This window comes from Pipistrellus hanaki, assembly GCF_964339955.1.
Source record: "Pipistrellus hanaki genome assembly, chromosome: 2".
NCBI lineage: Eukaryota > Metazoa > Chordata > Mammalia > Chiroptera > Vespertilionidae > Pipistrellus > Pipistrellus hanaki.
Genome location: NC_140504.1, coordinates 49,600,922 through 49,616,626, shown reverse-complemented (window position 1 = coordinate 49,616,626; position 15,705 = coordinate 49,600,922). Strand labels below are relative to the sequence as shown.

At 43.2% G+C, this 15,705-nt stretch overlaps 1 protein-coding gene across 1 annotated transcript; it reads right to left on the bottom strand.

Annotated features, from left to right (window-relative positions):
* Positions 1-3,481: 3,481 nt before the first annotated feature.
* Positions 3,482-6,970, bottom strand: LOC311616282 (heat shock protein 105 kDa-like). The gene is given in 4 exon segments (XM_084871425.1): positions 3,482-4,667; positions 4,670-5,324; positions 5,326-6,302; positions 6,305-6,970. Coding segments are annotated over 4 exon segments (2,568 nt in total). The 5' UTR covers positions 6,726-6,970; the 3' UTR covers positions 3,482-4,152.
* Positions 6,971-15,705: the final 8,735 nt, after the last annotated feature.

Here is a 15,705-nt window from a genome sequence, read left to right as displayed (position 1 = left end):
GCTTTACTCATAACTTCAAAAAAACAAACAAACAAACAAACAAACAAAAAAAACCCAAAACACACACACACACACACACACACACACACACACACACACACACAAAACCTGGAAGAAACCAAGATAGTTTTCAAAAGGTGAATGTGGTGAATTCCAAAAATTCTAGGGGGCAAACTGTGATACATCCATACAATGGAATACTATTCAGCAATAAAAGGGAAGGAGCTATCAATTCATGCAAAAACCATGAAAAATATGACCAAATACGTTACATACTGTTAAGTGAAAGAACCCAATCTTAAAAGACTACATACAGTCTGGCCAGTGTGGCTTAGTGGTTGAGCATCAACCTATGAACCAAGAGGTCACGGTTCAATTCCAGGTCAGGGCGCATGCCCTGGTTGTGGGCTTGATTTCTAGTGTGTGTGTGGGGGGGTGTTTGAGGCAGCTGATGGATGATTCTCTCTCATAATTGATCTTTCTGTCTCTCTCTCCCCGCCTTTCCTCTTCGCAATCAATAAAAATATATTTATTAAAAGAAAGACTACTTACATGGGGAGGGGTTTGGGATGGGAACGGGGGAGGGGGGGTCAGGACAAATATGTGATACCTTAATCAATAAAGAAATTTTAAAAAAGACTATATACAGCATGGTTCTATTTACATTCTAGAAAAGAGGAAATTATATAGCTAAAAAATACATCAGTGGTTGCCAGAGATTTGGGGACTCTCTGGGGAGAGTTGAATAGGTGAACTGTCTTTTAGGGTGTAAAACTAATCTGTATAACACATGACACTATTTATAAAAACCCAGAGAACTTTACAGCATAAAGAACCAACCTTATTGTATGCAAATTCTTTTTAAAAATGAAGTAAGAAGTTGAGGGAATCCCAGAGTAGAATATGGGCTGCAAAAAACAAACAAACAAACAAACAAACAAACTGCTATTAAAATGTATGATAGCATCTCACTGAAGGGAGTGGAGGGAAAATGTTGGCCTAAATGACTTTGGAAATAAATGGAGACTATAAGACTAAAGACAAAAGGAACTGGACATAAGCACTGTGCTCTAATTGGTAAAGTTGTTTCCCATGGGTGTATGGGTTAACAGTTCTGAAACTATTACTCATGTATACTGGGATTGAATAAATAAGTAAATTAGTAAATGAATGGCAGATAGTGGGAGTCAGACTTCTCATTCTTGGAGTATGTAGTTACAGATAAGCAAGGGGGAAAGCTAGAAAAATCATGTAATACTAGATTAGGGTTGGAATTATCAGTATGAACCTGAGTTTAGCTTAAAATAGATACAGCTGGATATATATATATATATATATATATATATATATATATATATACACATATATACATATACACATATATACATACATATATATATATATATATATATATATATATATATATATATATATATATATATGTATATATAATTTTAGAGGCCCTGTGCACAAAATTTGTGCATGGGGGGGGGGTGTCCCTCAGAAGACTGCACCCTCTCCAATCTGGGACCCAGTGGAATCGGGCCTAAACGGGCAATCGGACACCCCTCTCACAATTCAGGACTGCTGGCTCCCAACCGCTCGCCTGCCTGCCTGCCTGATTGCCCATAACCGCTTCAGCCTAATCACGCCAACCACTCCCCTGCAAGCCTGATTGACACCTAACTGCTCTGCTATCAGCCTGATTGCCCCTAACTGCCCTCCCCAGGTTGAAATACTTTCCAACTCATTCTATGAGGTTAGTATTAACCTGATATAAAAACAAAAGACTTTACAAGAGAAAAACAGAGCATATCTTTTATGAATATATTATATTATAGATGCAAAAACCCTTAACAAAATACAAATAAGCTGAAATCAGCAACACATAAAAAGAGTTGTGCACCAGGACCAAACGATATTTATCCCAGAATGCAAGCAAAGGGAAAAAATAAGTGAAAAATATCCAGATTGTGAAAGAAGTAAAACTACCTCTATTTGCAGATAGTATAATTTTGTATATAGACAGTTTTCATTAGAAACTATTAGTATACACACCCATATTTCCAAGCTCTGTTTACCTAGAGGTGCTGGAAGCAACAACACCCAAGTACAATGAGCACACCCTGTGCCCAGATCATCATTTCTGAGACCATTCTTTGATGAAAAAGAAACCAGGCTCCTTGGAGAAATGGCTGGAGCAGGGACTCTACAAGGTGAGTCTGAAGCATCTGCTAGTTCCAGAAGTGTGCAAAGAGCAAAATCATGAGATATGTGTATGGCACAGGGGCTAACTGAAAGAGCTCCCAATGGCCAAAGCTGGAACAGTTTAAGCAACAAAGTAAATAGCATAATATTGGATTATAACCAAAAGTATAAAATAAACATCCATTAGACCCTACTGATATAAATGAATGATAGACTAAAGAAATAAGTGGGAAAGAATAATCTCCTGTACAAAAGAATTCCAAATAATATACAGGATGTAAATATTGTTCCATTAAGTAGATGGAGCATAACTCCATACCCTTAAAGTATGGGCTATGCAGTGACTTCCTTCCAAATAGTATGAAAAGGGGAGGGAAAAGAAAACTTTAATTCGCAGATGACATGATATTGTACATAAAAACACCAAAGACTCCATCAAAAAACTATTAGACTTAATAATGAATTTAGTAAGGTAGTAGATACAAAATCAACACCCAGAAATCTATGGCTTTTTTATATACCAATAATGAACTCACAGAAAGAGAAACTAAACAAACAAACAAACAAACAAACAAAAACCAAAACAAACAAACAACACAACAATTTACCATAGCAACAAAAAAACTAAGATACCTAGGAATAAACTTAACTAAGGAGGTAAATGACCTGTACTTGGAAAACTACAGGACATGAAAAAAAGAAATAGAGGAAAGCATAAACAAATAGAAGAATATACCATGTTCATGGATTAGTAGAATCAACATCATTAAAATGTCCATACTACCCAAAGCAATCTACAAATTCAATGCAATCCCCATTAAGATACCAGCAGAATATTTCATAGACCTAAAACAAACTCTCAAAAAATTCATACAGAATAAAAAAAGACCCCAAATAGCCACAACAATCTTGAAAAAGAAGAACAAAATTGGAGGGATCACAATACCAGATATCAAGCTATATTACAAAGCTACTGTTCTCATAACTGCCTGTTTCTGGCACAAGAATAGACATATAGACCAATGGAACAGAACAGAGAACCCAGAAATTGACCCAAGCCATTATGCTCAATTAATATTTGACAAAAATGGAGTTAAAACAGTGTTTTTAATAAATGGTGTTGGGAAAATGGGACAAATATATTAAAAAAAAAAAGAAAGAAAGAAAGAAAATGAAAAAGACACTAGACCACCAACTTACACCATACACAAAAATAAACTCAAAATGGATAAAGGATTTATTTATTTATTTATTTGTTTATTTATTTTAGAAATGATACCATAGATGAACTTTATTTTAAAGCTCATAAAAGGTTTCACAATACCGGCAACACACAACCTACATTTCTTCCATTTGACACCTCCACTTGACAGTGCACTGTGTAACAAGTGATACATTTGAAAGATTTGTTCTGCATGCTGCTAACACATTTCACTAGCGCTTGCATTACTCAATGCATTTTAATAATATCAAAGCAAAAAGTCATCTTCTATTGGACAGAATTTTAGAAAGCCCTTGTGAAATCAGATTGTATTGTTTAAAAACATCCACACACATGCTGAAATGGAGAGCAAGATGCAAGAAAACTACCTTGGCAGGAACAAATGCTTAATGTTTTTACCCACAGCCCTCTTGAACAAGCAGTATAGTTTGTTTTAGCTTTTCCAAAAGACAAGTCAATTTCCTTCTCAGTGATGCAAATGGTAGTACTGCACAGAAGCTTAGTATGAATTCACAATTCCACAGGAATCTGAAAGTTACCAAGGCAATTTTCCCTTTTAGGATCATAAAGATTACAGACTTAAGCTTTTCCTTTTTCCATATAGTACACAAAAGTTCTAAACATTCTTAAAAAAGAAAATATAAATAGTCTCAGTATGTTACATAGAGTCACATACTACGGCAAAAATATTTTATTAAAGGATGAAGCCAATTTAATGTTATCTAGTCCAAGTCCATATTAATGGAACTCTTCTCGTTAGGGTAACATTCACCATTCTGATGTGGAGGTTCAGCACCAAAATTATTTTTGCCTTGATCTAAAATGTCTTCCTTTTTATCAGTATTTGGGCCATTTGGAGTTCTTTTCAGTTTGGGTGATTCAATTTTTGGTTTGGGTTGTGTTACAACAGGTTCACAGGTATTACTCAACTCCTTTATTTTTTCCTTAATTTCTTGAGCACGTATAACAGGATCCTGATCGAGACTCTTTTTAGCCTGGGCATTCATGACGTTATTCATCCACTCCATCACTTCATTCACAGACTTCTCAACCTTCTTCATTTCTGACTCATCAATATGGTTATATTTTTCATCATTCTTTCTGAAGTCGGCTGCTATCTTGGCATAGTGCTGCAGCCTCTGACCTAGTTCTTCAAATGCTTTTGGCCGTTCCTCAGCTTCTTGAAATTGAACTTTAATTGGAGTGCCAATTTTCATTAATTCTTCTAACTTGTCCAATAGGCTTGTTTTGCTTGGTCCTCTCCTTCCTCATAGAGCCAGTCCTCGGTCTTGGTGAGCAGTTCTAAAAATTTTTGATGGTCCTGCTCACAGATGAATTTTTCATATGGTCCACACAGCTTATCTCGGAACTCATACACATATTCCTCCACTGCATTTTTAGCATCGTTTCTTTCCTTCTCCAATTTATCCTGCATTATCATCTTACCCTCTGTTTCAATGTACATGTTCAGCAGGTCTCTCCCCAGCTGATAGACTAAGTTGGCCTCAACAGGTAGCTCTACATTCACTACCTTGATTTTGGGTTTTTTAGCTTCTGGAGGCTGGTCAACCTTCTTTTCATTTGCTTTGTCAGCATCTGGGGTTTTGTTCTCCTCTGAGGTAAGTTCTGGTGAAGGGGGAGACTGTGAGGTCTGTTGACCATCAGTTTGTACCTGGGGCTGTGTTCCAGCTTCACTGCTGTCTTGCTGGACATTTTTCTCAGCCTCTGGGTTTTCTGGAGGTCTCTGGCTGAGACACTCTACATCTGCTTCAACAGAAGGCAGCTCACTGTTCTCGGCAGGGACTTTCTCCACCATAGACGCTGTAGAGATGGTGAAAATGCCATGTGTGTTGACTCGCACTTTCACTTTCACTTTTGATTTTTCTCCATTTTTTCTGTGCAGAAACATTCTGAACTATGAAGCGGCCTATTTTTGCTTCTGGGTATGGAACGCCTTGAGGATCAGAATAGAAAGCTTCCAGTTCAAAAGGTCCGCTTCTCCAAAAGGTGAGAACTTTGGAGAAGGGAGCAGCATGGTTTCGACCAAACACTTCGTGAACACCTTCAGTGTCTTCTGAATCGTTGTTCCAGACCAGAGATATGGGAAAAGGAACTGCATCTGTGATGGAAAACTCTCTAACTTTAAATGCTGGAGACAGGATTGCACACTGCAACGCACAGCCTCTGGCAACTGCTTCATCTGCATTGAGTGTTGTGCTAACATCTTTTCCAAAGAATCTGGCAATTTTTTCTTTCACAGCTGGAATTCGTGTAGTGCCCCCAATTATCTCAACAGCACTCACATCTTCTACTTTGAGCCGTGTCTGTTCCATCAATGAATAAAGGGGAACTTCTATCTTTTGCAGGAGTTCAGCACAGAGTTCTTCAAATTGTGCCCTGTTCATCTTTCCCAACACGTCCTGGTCATTCATGAAACACTCAATGCTCAGTGGCAGGTCCATGCTGTTGGAGCTCATTAGCTTTTTCAATTTCTCGCACTCTTGATACAGACGAAGAAGGGCTCGAATTTTGGATTTTGCGTCCAACTTGTACTTAGTTTTAAATTCTGCACAAAAATGTTCTACTAACTTTTCATCGAAGTTTTTTCCTCCCAAGAAAGGATCAAACGCTGTTCCCAGTACCTTCAATTTCCCCTTGTTAAAGGCACAGGCAGACACCTGTAGAGCTGAGTGTCCCATATCAACAAAAACCACTATCCGAGGTTTCTCATCCGGGCCTGGGAGATCGGGCTTATAAATTCCATAGTTCAAAGCAACAGCTGTCATATCATTCATGAGTCTTAAGCAGTTTAGACCAACAATTTGTGCAGCATCTAATACAGATCGCCTCTCAGCATCTGTGAAGAAAGAGTAACACAATCTGTTACTGGTTTCTTGAGGCTGTTTTCAGCAGTTTCCTTTAACTTAGTCAACAGCATGGCTGTTATCTGTTCCACACTAAACAGATGTTCTTCATCCATGTACATCACCTTTATTCCAACGCTACCGTTTTTCATCTGAACCAAATCATAACTTAAGTTTTCCTTCTCTTTTTGAATGAAGGGGTCATTAAATGTTCGGCCATGAAATCTCTTGAAGTTAGACACTGTATTGTTTGCATGAGTGATTTGCTGATTTTTGGCTGCAACTCCAATTGTTCTGTTTTTTGAACCAAATGATATGACTGATGGGGTGCACCGGTCGCTGAATTCGTTGGCGATGGTCTCGATGCCCCCGGCCCGGGCCACCGCGATGTAGCAGCTCTGCGAGCCCACATCCAGCCCCACCACCGACATGACTGGCTGGCGGTGCGCCTCCTCCGCCCCGAGTCAGGGTCCGGGTCACGGGCAGCTCCTCCGGCCGCAGCGCGCGGCTCCCGCGGGACCGACTGCTTCCCGGTCACTGGGCGCCCGGCTTCCCCGGGACCGCGGCGGCTGGCAGAGGGCTCACCGGAGGCAGGGGCGCCGAGTCTCCGCAGCCGCTCCGGCTCCTGCTCCAGCTGGATCCGCAGCTGCTGGCTCCGCGCTGCGCGCCCCAGAACCGACCCCGGATAAAGGATTTAAATAGAAAATGGAAAACCATAAAAATCTTAGAAGAATTCACAAAATATCAGACATATGCGGAAACCGGTTTGGCTCAGTGGATAGAGCGTCGGCTTGGGGACTGAAGGGTCCCGGGTTCGATTCTGGTCAAGGGCATGCACCTTGATTGCGGGCATGTTCCCAGTAAGGGGTGTGCAAGAGGCAGCTGATCGATGACTCTCCCTCATCGATGTTTCTAACTCTCTATTTCTCTCCTTTCCTCTCTGTACAAAATCAATAAAATATATTAAAATATATATATATCAGACATATGTCATAACAATATCTTTACCGATACAGCTCCTAGGTCAATGGAAACTAAGGAGAAAATAAAGAAATGTGACAACATCAAAATAAAAAGCTTTGCACAGCAAAAGAAACCATCAACAAAACAATAAGAAAGCCTAGTGCATGGGAGAACATATTTGCCAATGTTATCTCGGACAAGGTTTAATCTCCAAAATTTACAGGGAACTCATACAACTTAACAAAAGGAAGATAAACAATCCAATTTTAAAAAATGGGCAAAACACCTAAGTAGACACTTTTCAAAAGAGGACATACAGAAGAACAAGAGGCATATGAAAACATGTTCAAAGTCACTAATCATCTGAGAGATGCAAATCAAAATGACAATGAAGTACCATCTCACACCTGTCAGAATGGCTATCATCAACAAATCAGCAAACAACAAGTGCTAGCGAGGATGTGGAGAAAAAGGAGCCCTCTTGCACTACTTGTGGGAATGCAGACTGGTGCAGCCATTGTGGAGAACAGCATGGAGTTTCCTCAAAAAACTAAAAATGGAACTGCCATTTGACTCAGTAATACCACTTCTAGAAATATATCCCAATAAAACAGAAACACCATCCTATGTTGAACATAATACAGATAATCCTACCTAATAAAAGAGTAATATGCAAATTGACCATACCTCTGCTCTACCCACCAGCCATGCCATCAGCCAATCAGAGCATGTATGCAAATAAACCCAACCAAGATGGCCACAGAGAGCAGGAGGGAGGCTTTGGTTTCCCAGGCAATGGAGGAAGCCAAGCTTTCCACCTGCCCTTGCTGGCCTAAGCCTCCACTCAAGGCTACAAAGTTTCAACTATAAAAAGTAAACAAATCCAAACAAAAATGGCACAGTGGGAGGCAGCAAAGCTTTCTGCACACCCTGGCTGACCCAGGCCTCCACTCCAGGCTACAAAGTTTCAATTGTAGAAGGTAAATAAATTCCAGATACCAGGGCCTCTGCTTGGGTTGCCAGGGGGTGTGGCTGGCCTGCAAACCACCACAGACCCCTCGCTCAGGCCCCCCACTTCCCAAGGGAACCTGCACCCTGATCTAGGACACCCTTCAGAGCAAACCAGTTGGCCCCCACTCATGCACCAGGCCTCTATCCTATCTAATAAAAGAGTAATATACATATTGGCCATCACTCCAATACACAATGTGGCTGCCCTCATGTGGTCAAAAATCCTGCCCCCATGTGGACAGAAGATGGCCGCCACAAGATGGCCAGCAGGGGAGGGAAGTTGGGGGCAAACAGGCTGGCAGGGGAGCAGTTAGACATCAATCATGCTGCCATGGGAGTGGTTAGGGGGTGATAAGGTTGGCAGGCAGAAGTGGTTAAGGGTAATCAGGAAGGCAGGCAGGTGAGCAGTTGGGAGCCAGCAGTCATGGGTTGAGAGAGGGATGTCTGACTGCCTGTTTAGACCAGATCCTGGTGGGATCCCTTGAGAGGTCCCAGATTGGAGGGGGTGCAGTCTGAGCTGAGGTACAACCCCCTGCACCCATGCACAAATTTCGTGCACCGGGCCTCTAGTAATAGATAACAGGTAGCTAATGCGTACTGAGCACATTATACATTGTGCATATATTGTGTCAATCAATTTTCATAATAACTCAATGAAGTGGGCTCTAATGTAATCATCACACCCATTTCACACCAGGAAAACTTAGAGTGACTAGGAACTTGTCCAACGGGTAAGGGGTAGAGTCCAAATTTGAACCCAGGTATGTTGACTCCGAAGCCATGTTGACCTTTGGTATGATGAAACCCAGAGCCTGAGGGCTGACTGGTGTGGGTTAGCAGCCAAGACTCAGAGTAATGGCAGAAGAGTAGTGATCAGGTCCGAGCGTCTCTGCCTGGTGGCCACGCAGGCCGCACACCCCTTGGGGTCCAACCACCGGTCCAGCTCTGAGGCTGGGGGAAGCCTTTCCTTCCCTCCCTTGCAGAGGGAGGGGACAAGGGGCCATTGTTGACAGGGTCACTGTGTCATTCGCAGTGGTGAGTGGTGCTCCCCAGAGCTGTGCCGTGCAGAGGTCTGGTTGCTGGTGGCAGTCTGTGAGATAAGGGAGGACTGTCCCAAGGGAGGGAGTAGAAGGGGTGTCCTGGCAGGCGGCCTGGGCTTGGGCGGGACAAGTGAACCCAGGTTTTCCAACCACCGAACCCCCTGTGCCCCAGTGTGTGTGCTCCCACAGCTCCCCTGTGGGGGAAGCCAGAGACCCAGGACAACCCCGGGCACACAGCCACCGCGGAAAGAGCAGTCCCCCTGAGGAAATTTCACGGGTCCTGTGAGTGCCAACATAACCATAATGAGAAAGAAAACAGCTCTGCCAACCACACTGCTGGCATCCCAAGCCTGCACTAGAATTTTCCTAAGCTTCATTCCATCTGCCTTCATTGAGGAACAACAATGAAAAGTTACATGTAACTAAGGAAGGCATTATTGAGGAGGAGGGCCATGACCACATCACACACATGGTCCAGCTTACGAGGTGCTGGGAATTTTCCTAAGGTTTCAGCACCAGAAAAGGCTGTCCTCCTGACCAATTAGGTTGTTTCATTTTTGACACAATTTTTAAAAAATATATATTTTATTGATTTTTTTTTTTTATAGAGAGGAAGGGAGAGTGATAGAGAGTTAGAAACATCGATGAGAGAGAAACATCAATCAGCTGCCTCCTGCACACCCCCTATTGAGGATGTGCCCACAACTAAGGGACATGCCCTTGACCGGAATTGAACCCGGGACCCTTCAGTCCGCAGGCCGACGCTCTATCCACTGAGCCAAACCGGTTTTGGCAGGGCAACACAATTTTGATGACATTTTTTTTTTTTTTTTTTTTTTAAACAGAAGTATAACACACTAAAGTACGAAACCTTAAGTGTACAACTTTTGAATGGCTCGTACATGCTTGCACCTCCTGGCTCACAGCGGAGAACATTGCAGCAACCAGGAGCCACCACAGTTCCCTCATCCCAGGTTTGCTTTTAGTGCACAGCGCTGCTGGGACTCTGGCTCCTGGTCGTGTTTCTCTCTCTGCTGCAGCCCCAGGAAGTCAGAATTCGTTCTGGGGCCCAATTCCAGCAACTGTGAGGACTTCAAGGCGTGCATTTTCGAGATAGGGGCCCTGCCCTCCTTGGTTTATCATCTTCAATGGGGCCGAATGGTTAACAGTGCAGGCGGGGAGCCAGTCCCACCCTCTGCATTGCCATTAACCAACGGTGCGACCCAAGCCAAGATGCCTAGTCTGTGTCCTTATCTACGAGATAACAGTACCTCCCTCACAGGGTTTGTTCTGACGAATAATAATCTATGTAAAACAATTAGCCCAGTATACAGTTTACAATAGTACTCAATAAATGGTAGCCCGTGTGAGAATTTAAAACTTGCATTGCTCTCTGTTGCCACCTCAAATCCACGTGTGGAATGATACAGGGATAAAAGCGATTATGAAGATAAAACTCTCAGGCTTTTCCCACGTCCCTGTCAGACAAACAGAGGAAACTGGAAATGTAATCAGAAGGGTGCCTGTTAGGATGGATTTAGGACAAGAGAAACTTGTCTCCGAAGGTGCACCGAGGCTAAAGAGACCTGCCTTACCCAAGGTCAGGCCCTCCTGAGGGAAAAGTTACCCCAGCTCAAGAGCTTGTCATTTAGGACCAGCTGACGCGGTGCTGAACCTGCCACCCAGGCCCACCAGCTGCCCTCCCTCCTCACACGGGTGAATTCAGAGGGCATTTCTAATCAACTTCTGGGGACACAGTTCCCTCGGGGTCTGTGTCCCAGGCACCCTGCCTGCAACAGTTGTAAGCTTTGATTGTTAAGTGGCCCCATTTCTGACAGTCTAATGGGCATGTACCCTCCTGGTCCCCTGACAGGGGCTGTCTCCTCAGGGTTGCCTCTAGATTTGGTCATCTATGGAAGCTCATCGAAGTTAGAGACTGGGAGGGGGGCGGGGGAGACAGAGAAATCTTAGTTTCCTCCAACACTGATGGAATAAAAAAAAGAAGAAATCCTACAAACCATTAAAGAGGAACAATCCAAATCCTGCTTCTCAGAAGCACTTGGCACTGAAGCTGCTTCCTCCTGAGAGGCTCTTTAGTCAAAACTGGGATTTTTTGTTTCCCCCCTGAAGTCTCAAGTTAAGCAAAAAGGAAAAACCCCTTCGTTCTAAGTAAGAAAGGGTTAAAAAATCTTCACGGCTAATGAAGATTGTAAATGTGAATAAGCTGAATTTCTTAATGGAGCTCTAACTTCAGGGACTTGCGCAGAGAGAGAACACACACAGAGGTGTCAAATCCAGCTTGCAAAATGAAGCCTAATCCCCACCCCCTTTTTAAAAAATCCTTACCTGAGGCTATTTTTTCATGAATTTATTTTATTTTTATTTTATTTATTTATTTATTTATTTTTAGGGAGAGTGGAAGAGAGAGGAAAAGACAGAGAGAAATGCCAATATGAGAGAAATACATTGATTGGTTGCCTCCTGCACACGCCCCAACCAGGGTCCAGGAGGAGAGGAGCCTGCAAACAAGGTACGTGCCCTTGACCAGAATCGAACCTGGGACTCTTTGGTCCACAGGCCAACACTCTAGCCACTGAGCCAAACCTGCGAGGGTGTAAGCCTTAAAAACACACAAACTCATGCTTGTTCTCCTGGGTAAGTTGCAGGCCACTGATTCATATATAGATATTTAAAAGAATGCAGGTCACTGATCCAGCTACAGGGATTTAAAAAGAATGCCTCTATAGTGGTTCGTTTGGCAGGAGTTGATTAATACAATAAATCTTATGGGAACCAGAGGCAACTATTCTAGATTTTCAAAGAGGGTGCTAAGAGGTCCTTGACCCAGTTTATAATTGTGCACAAATAAAGTGTGAGTGCATCTTCAACTGTATATTTTACCACTTTGGGGGCAGCATAGTCATAATAGTTATTTAACTGGGAAAATTTTCTCCAAAATATTATTGGGGATGCAGGGCAGGTGCTAGTAAGCGGAGGAGCAGGTGAGAGAGGCTCTCCTCTCTGTGGAAATGGTTCACTTTCCTCTGGTCTATTTGCCAGTTTTAGCTCCCTCTAGTTTTAGAGGAATCTGGTGTTGGATCTATTGATCAAGGTCATCATGATTAACTATTGTCAGATGAGAAATGTTCTGAGTTCCAATTGACATCATGCGTGATGGACACTGAGTTTCACACATTAAACTATCCTAGCTACCAAGATTAGACTGACTTTACTTTGATATAACATAATTTTATTATTTTTTTTCCAACTACCCATCAGGATCACATATGTGTTCACTTTACTTGTATATGACCTAGAATGTGCTTACGACTTAAATAGGGTAGCATGTTAACCATTCCTCTGTACATATACTTTATTAAATATCAAACTAACTTTTCTTTTTTCTTTTTTTTTTTAATACTCACCTGAGGGTGTTCTTTATTGATTTAGAGAGGGAGAGGGAAGAAGAGAGAGAGGGAAACATTGATGTGAGAGAGAAACATCAATCTGTTGCCCCCAACCAAGGTATGTGCCCTGACCGGGAATCAAACCCACCACCATTTTGGTGTACAGGATGATGTTCCAACCAACTGAGCCATCTGTCTGAGACAAAGTGGCTTTTCTTTTTTAAGGATCTATTGGTCTGCAGTGTCTCTACCTCAGTTCCCTTTTGTTGGTTATTTAAGAAATATTTTTAGCCCAGCTGGTATAGCTCAGTGGGTTGAGCATCATCCCATGCACCAAAAGGTTCAATCCAGTCAGTGAACATGCCAAGGTTGTGGGCTTAATCCCCAGTGGGGGGCAGGCAGGGGTGTACAGGAGGCAGCTAATCGATGTTTCTCTCTCCCTCTCCCTTCCTCTCTCTGAAATCAATAATATCATATTGAAAAAAAAAGAAAAGAAATATTTTTAGTTTTATGCCCATAATTATATTTACTTGCCTACTCAGTTCCCTTGAGCATCCGAACTAGGAAGAGAGATCCTTAGCAGCCATCTCGTTGCTCCCTTTAATGTGCGGATGCACAAACCCAGGTCCAGAGGCCCTTTGAAGAGAGAGGGGTGGTGGCTGTTACAAAATTTTAGAAATGTTATTTTTGTTGTAAAGTTAACAGTGTTTACTTTTTTTCTTCTTATGATTTTTTTTAATAATAGCATCATGTAACATAGGTACGGCGAGATTTGGAATTTAACTGGATGGAGCAAAGTTTGCCAAACACAACCCAAGGAAGGATAAGATCAGAAAGAGGACCAGGCTGAAGCAGAAGACGGGAGCTTCATGCCTTGTTGTCACTTGGAGTTTAATCTGTAAGAGTTATGCGAGAGGCCTGGTGTACAAAATTCATGCAGGGGTGTGTATGTCCCTCAGCCCAGCCTGCACCTCTCCAATCCGGGACCCCATGAGGAATGTCTGATTGCCTGTTTAGGCCCAATCCCACTGGGCAGTCAGATATCCCTCTCACAATCCACGTCTGCTGGCTCCCAACTGCTTGCCTGCCTGGCAGCCTGATCACCCCCAACCATTCCCCTGCTGGCCTGATCAATGCCTAACTGCTCCCCTGCCAGCTTGATTGCCCCTAACTGCCCTCCCCTGCCAGCCTGGTCTCTCCCAACTGCCCTTTCCTGCAGGCCTGGTCTCTCCCAACTGTCCTCCCCTACCAGCCATCTTGTGGAGACCATTTTGTGTCCACATGGGGACAGCCATCTTTGACCATATGGGGGTGGCCATCTTGTGTGTTGGAGTGATGGTCAATTTGCATATTATCTATTATCGTGTTTCCCCGAAAATTAGACATCCTCCGAAAATAAGACCTACTTACAGGTTTTCTTCTGAGTGAAATATAAGGCATCCCCCCCAAAATAAGGCCCCCCCTAGGCTAAACATGAGAGATTTGGTCCACTGATTCTGAAAGAAATGGAGTCACAAGAAATTCACCAGGAAATTCAGGAATTGGATTGTTATGATGATGTTTCATAAGATGATGACATGATTGTCATTGAATAAATGAGTAAATTCTTGATACTGTAGGATTCAGTTTGTCTGGTTTGTGTTGACAACTACCGTACTACTGTACCGTATACAGGTAATAAATTTCCTTTATTTTCATTTAACAATAAATGTGTACTGTATTCTTCTTCATGGAAAAATAAGACATCCCCTGAAAATAAGACCTAGCGCATCTTTGGGAGCAAAAATTAATATAAGACACCGTTTTATTTTCGGGGAAACAGGGTACGTAGAATTGTTTGTAATTTTTTAATAGTACCATCCTTGCCTGTCTGGCATGGCTCAGTGGTTGAGAGGAGATCTGTAAACCAGGAGGTCACAGTTGGATTCCCAGTCAGGGCACACGCCAGTGTGGGGCATGCAGGGGGCATTTGATCAATGATTCTCTCTCATCATTGATGTTTCCACCTCTCTCTTGCTCCCTCTCCCTTTCTCTCTGAAATGAATAAAAGTATATTAAAAAAAGAAAAAAGAAAAAAGAGCCCTAGCCTATTTGGCTCCATAGATTGAGCATTGGCCCTCGGACTAAAGGGTCCTGGGTTTTATTCCTGTCAAGGGCATGTACCTTGGTTTCTGGCTCGATCCCCAGTCTTGGGGTCAGGGTGCGTGCAGAAGGCAACCAATTCATATGTCTCTCTCACATGGATGTTTCTCTCTCTGTCTCCCCTTCCCTTCCACTCTCTCTAGAAATCAATGGAAAAACATCCTGGGCTGAGGATTAAATAATAAACAAACAAACAAACAAACAAACAAACAAACGCCAAGTGGCTAACAACACACATGAGAAGAGTGGCGTGTGGCAGGAACCAGGCTGGTTCCGTTCCTGACGGCTGAGAACACCAGGGCCACGCTGAGAAAGGCCTAGGCTGCGGGGCACTCCTCCAGGGAAGAATCAGAAACAAACACGCCCTCTTCCTGCTGGGACTGTGGAGTCGGGAGTCCCTCCCTCCGGAGCCTTCTAATAAAAAGCCTTGCTCAGTGGCTGGGGGTGGCCGAGAGTGGTGCCCTGTGGAGGCTGGAACGGATGACCTCCGTGGAATGAGCAGGGACAGCCCCACTCACGCCATAAACAAGCCCCGGCTTATCTGACCTCATGTCCAAATGTTTTAGCCCAAAAGTGTAGTCACCACGTCCCTTTCACTCCAGGGCCTTTTGAGGAGACGCTTGTTTGTGTAATGAGAGCTAAGGCCAGGGAAGTTTGGTCCCTCTCCAGAGCACTGAGGGGAAAATGAGCTAATTGTGAATGACCCAGCCGTTCTGGCCTCGAGGGCACAGTGCCTCCAGCCCTCGTGCCCCGTGGTCCCCAGTGTGGACACAGGCCCTGTCCGCATGGCACACGCCTGCGGGGCTTTCGCAGGGAATTTCGTGAGAGGAAGTTGATCCGCAGAGGAT